At 42.1% G+C, this 4964-nt stretch overlaps 1 protein-coding gene across 1 annotated transcript; it reads left to right on the top strand.

Moving 5' to 3' along the window:
- The first annotated feature begins 1793 nt into the window (after positions 1-1793).
- Positions 1794-4505, top strand: hs3st1 (heparan sulfate (glucosamine) 3-O-sulfotransferase 1). The gene is made up of 2 exons (XM_039813232.1): positions 1794-2069; positions 2873-4505. The coding sequence occupies exon 2, from the start codon at positions 3012-3014 to the stop codon at positions 3924-3926; it is 915 nt and encodes a 304-aa protein (XP_039669166.1). The 5' UTR covers positions 1794-2069; positions 2873-3011; the 3' UTR covers positions 3927-4505.
- Positions 4506-4964: the final 459 nt, after the last annotated feature.

Below are 4964 nucleotides of genomic sequence, written 5' to 3'. Positions count from 1 at the left end.
TCAGAGCCATGACACACACAGAGCAGGCATATCATTTATTTACCCATAACAATCTGAATACCCATTTGAATCTGTTAAGCCTGCCAGATAAAACCTGTTTTTAATGCAGTACACATTTGAAAAAGAAAATGTTTTCCATTATGCTGACCATGTAGCAACACCTCCGAGATTTCTCTGAGTTACATCTGCAGTGAAAGTGACTTGTTGTTTGGGTGAAACACTTAATTTGTCAGTACCGTCATTAAAGTGTTTAATAAGAAGGAGTTTTAGCACTTTAAAGATGAAATATGCAGTGCATATGTGACACCCATTAAAGCACAGAGGAGTTATTGTTGTTATTTCATCCTGTTTAGAGCTTAGGGTGAGGGAAGTCGCTGAGGTGGCGCCGAGGGTATTTATGGTCTGTGAATATGTACTATTGTCATGTTAATGTGGTCGGACGCTTCTGATGATCCTCAAAGCGGGGTTATATTGTAGGAGCCGGCTCCACGACTCTGCTGAATTCACATTTCTCACGAGGGCAGAATGTGAGGATTACTAAACTGCATCTAAAAATCAATGTGCGGGGGAAAGTCTTGGTCGTATCAGCATTTGTACTTTGTGCACTGAATAAGTAAAGCACATGTGTTTGCATTCTCTCTTCAGGAAGGGATGTATTTAAGAAGTGGGGTTGACCTTTTACTGTGGCACCGAACTTACTGCTTGTACGGGTAGAGCGTTGCTTTAATGTTTGTAATGACCTTCACTTAAATGACCTACACAGCAGAATTTTTTTTCGCAAACAAAGGTAAAATCTGATGCATCCATATTCAGTTGCGTGGCCCTTAAGCCTTCTGTGCTTTATGCTTATTATCAGCATGGGAAACATGCTATACTTTACTCTAAACGCAATTACAGCTTACAAAATATTTAACAGTTTTCACTTGAACATGACTTTGTCACACCATGAAAATGAACCTACGTTGGGCATCATAAGCAAGCAGCTCACTGCTGTGACAAACAAACTGGTATTTGAAAGTCATTCGACATTAGTGATGTGTCACTTACTCATCGACTCTGTGAAGTCACTCCAACTTTCTCACGCTGACTGTACATTCAGAATGTGACTCAGAGGAAATTGCAAAGCACTACAGTGCTTTGTATTCAACATCAGTAAATCTGCAGTTTGGATTGGAGCGAAATTTGGGACCTGCTGTTGCTGGACAATTGCTGAAAGGATTTGAACATCTCCAATCACAATAAATGTAAAAAAAAAAAATCCAGCTCAACAGGTGGTGAGATTGTGCAACGCACAGATCCACTTGCACTGTGGACAAAGGAGGAAAAGAATGCCAGGGATGAATAACATGGGCTGTGTCTTTCATTGATCACCGAAAGCAAAGACTGAAGGGAGGACTCCTGGAGGTTTCCACTGAAAAGCCTTTTTCAGTCCAAATCCTGAGAAGGCACAGCCTCACTGTGGGCTACAGTATTTTGTAAAGAGCAAGTCACACGGCTTGATTTGAATATTTTGGGCTTGTTGGTAAATTATCTTTATTCTGAGCTATTGCCACAGAAGTCCCTGCGATATTACAGCAATTTTCTTTCTGTATGACACATTATCACATCACAATGTTGTTTTATTCTCCACTTTAGTTCACTTGTGTCTTTGGCCATATGTAGCCGTGTGGTGGTGCACGTGTGTCCATGAGCTGTCACACCTAGATCACCTGCTTCACTTCCTCTCCTCATATCACTCATAGCAGCATCGTTATCTCCGTCAAATACCATAACATTACAACAACGTGAGTCACAGGGGGGAGTGGTCCTGCAGGCGTACTGTAGGCGTAGGCTTCAACAGCTGACACACAGACCGGGAGGACAGTCGGGCTCGGAAGCAGAGCTCAGAGGAGGCGCTCCGGTGAAGTTGTGACCCTGCGTCCGAGGCGAGTTTTGTGCGCTCGGAAGAGACCACGGAGACTGTCTAGAGCCGGAACATAAACCCGCAGTTTTGGAAGTACTGGTGCTGAGAACAGTGAGTTCAACGCTGCACGAAATGAAATCGAGTCGAGAGGATTATAGTTAGAAAGGTAAGAGACCGGCGGCACTTCGTGGATTTCTTTGTCCAGAGTGAGGTAGCAAAGTAGACAAACTAATATCACATTAGAGATACCATAAGCAAGGCTATATTATATAAAAAAGATAAATTATACATGACAGTAGGTGTAAAACATGCGATTATTCTGTGCGCACTCATAATTTCTAGTTTATGTCTGTTTTAGCTGTCATCCAGCCTTTAAATAAGCAATATTCACCACACCTGCTTATTTCCTGTGGCCTGTAGCTACATATCTCCGAACTCAGATCCAGTGTTTAACATTTCCTTATTATTCATTAAATATTAACAATAGCCTATTGCATCACTTTATGACATCTTTGATTATAAAGCAGTAGTTATAGAGAATTATACCAGATAAACTTAGTTTATCTAGGCTTTTTTTCAAGGTGATCTGTTTTTATGCCATGGTGCGTTGAATATATTTTATTAGCTGAATAATGATACTGATGATGATACTGAAACATGGTCGTTTTAAGGACATAAAATGAAGACTAATAGCCAACTGTACTGATACATGTTTTTCCTTTTTAAAACTACTATTTACGGCTTGTTGCCTTACAGATATTACTGGGGGGGGAGTTTAACGTTTAATCACCTCAATAGTCATAAATTAAATCATGCAAATGCTGCTCCCTTTGAGACACAAAACTGTGATAATGTTATTTATAGCCTATGTGGGATGGATTGTGTAAAGGTATTTTCGAGAGGTGTTTTGTCTCTCTGCCAGATGTTCGCCAGGTACCTTCTAATAACAGCTGTTTTCTTCCCTTGTAGTTACTGCTCCTGGCAGAGAAGATACAGTTTTTTTTGCTTTTCAATTGGACCATTGTGCTCAGGCAGCTGCTTTTTCAATGTGGGATACAGTTTTGGTGCTTTTGCCAGGCTGAAATCCTCCAGTGTCAGGACCTCCCTCATGGCAGCCGTGCTCCTCGGGCTGCTGCTTTTTGCAATGCAGTCTCCCCCCGTCCCCTCCAGGCCCATGGCTAACGAGGGGCCACCTTCCACCTCATCGCCCACCTACAACGACAAGACCACCAGCCACCCAAACGGGACCCTCCAACAGCTTCCTCAGATTATAATTATTGGCGTGAGGAAGGGGGGAACGCGGGCTCTGATAGAGATGCTCAGTCTGCACAGTGCAGTGGCGGCGGCTCAGAACGAGGTGCACTTCTTTGACTGGGAGAGCCACTTTCAGAAGGGCTTGCCTTGGTATCTCAGCCAGATGCCCTACGCCTTCCCCGACCAGCTGACGGTTGAGAAGACGCCGGCCTACTTCACCTCCAGCAAAGTCCCCAAACGCATTTATCAGATGAACACTGACATCAAACTGCTGCTCATCCTCAGAGACCCCACGGGGCGGGTGCTGTCGGACTACACCCAGGTCTTTTACAACCGCCTCCAGAAGCACAAGCGCTACCAGCCCATCGAGTCCGTTCTGGTGAAGGACGGCGAGATCAACCTGGGATACAAGGCTCTCAATCGCAGCCTGTACTATGTTCACATGCAGAACTGGCTGCAATACTTCCCACTGGAGAGCATTCACGTGGTGGACGGGGATGAGTTGATCAGGGACCCCTTCCCCGAGATGAAAAAGGTGGAAAGATTCTTAAAGCTGGAGCCCCAGATAAATGCTTCAAATTTTTACTTCAATAAAACTAAAGGATTCTACTGTTTGAGAGACCACGGGCGAGAACGGTGTTTACATGATTCAAAAGGCAGGGCTCACCCTCATGTGGCGCCTGCCATCCTGCAAAAACTCTACCAGTTCTTTCACGAACCCAACAAAAAGTTCTTTGAGCTGGTGGGCCGACCATTCAACTGGAAATGAGCGTCTGAGTCTCAGTAGATTGGCGTAGAGTTGCTTGGGGATAATCTGTTTTCCTCATTAACAATGTAGATTAAGAGACAAAGCTAATGTAAATTTAAACTCAATCTATTTTTGTACTAGTAGTCTACATTTGTTACAGGAGTATGATCGAGCCAAATGCAAGGGCAGACTAAAGTTCATGACATGCTTTGTTAGTGCATGTCTTATTTCTTTTCATTGTCAAACATATGCATTTTACTGTCTTTTTGGACTGTTAAAAACAGTCACTACTGTTTAGCTAGATTGATCAAAAACTTATAATGACATTTAGACTGTGCCAGTTCATGTTTCACTTCATATAATATGGCATTATTAACGTCTAACTGCCTTTAGAACTCTAAAGGACCTGTACCTGCTGCTATGATTTTGTCACTTTCAGGCGTGAGCCGTTACTCAAATGTTTCTTTCATGTAAGATTTATGTATTTCAATTTTCTGCGCACATCATATATTTGTTGATCATCACGGTGTACTGTGAATAGTTTTTTTTTTCCCAAAAGGTGAAGAATTAATACCATAATAAAGATATATTTTATTTTTAGCATGTCTGATGCTTTTTTCTTCCTTTTTGGTTTATCTATTTTTTATTCATTCATGATGTATCCGTCTGCTGTTGCAATTTGTCTTCAGATCTTAACAATCGAAGAGGATGACTCGAGTCCACTCCGTTAACAGGCATGAGCATGTGTCTGTGTATAGGCTGCACCCATCTCTATGGATTACTGGATCACAGTTTTCTGAGTGCATTTACTGACAGGATGTTCTGAACGTAGGTGCTGTATGTGAGATGCACATACATCAATGATGCAACTGTCTTGGATTTCTTGTTTGGTCAACCTCTAGACTACAATGTTATACAGTGGTGTCTATGAAACAAATAGTTGTGCTGTTCGGAAGCTGGTTTAATTCTCATCATCCAACCATCCTTGCTTTAATTGTCAGTTGTTTTTTTTACACAGTAACAGGAGTAACTTTTAGTATGATAAATTAGTGTAATAGA

Source organism: Perca fluviatilis, chromosome 10, assembly GCF_010015445.1.
Source record: "Perca fluviatilis chromosome 10, GENO_Pfluv_1.0, whole genome shotgun sequence".
NCBI classification, from domain to species: domain Eukaryota; kingdom Metazoa; phylum Chordata; class Actinopteri; order Perciformes; family Percidae; genus Perca; species Perca fluviatilis.
This window is presented reverse-complemented; position numbering and strand designations above follow the sequence as displayed.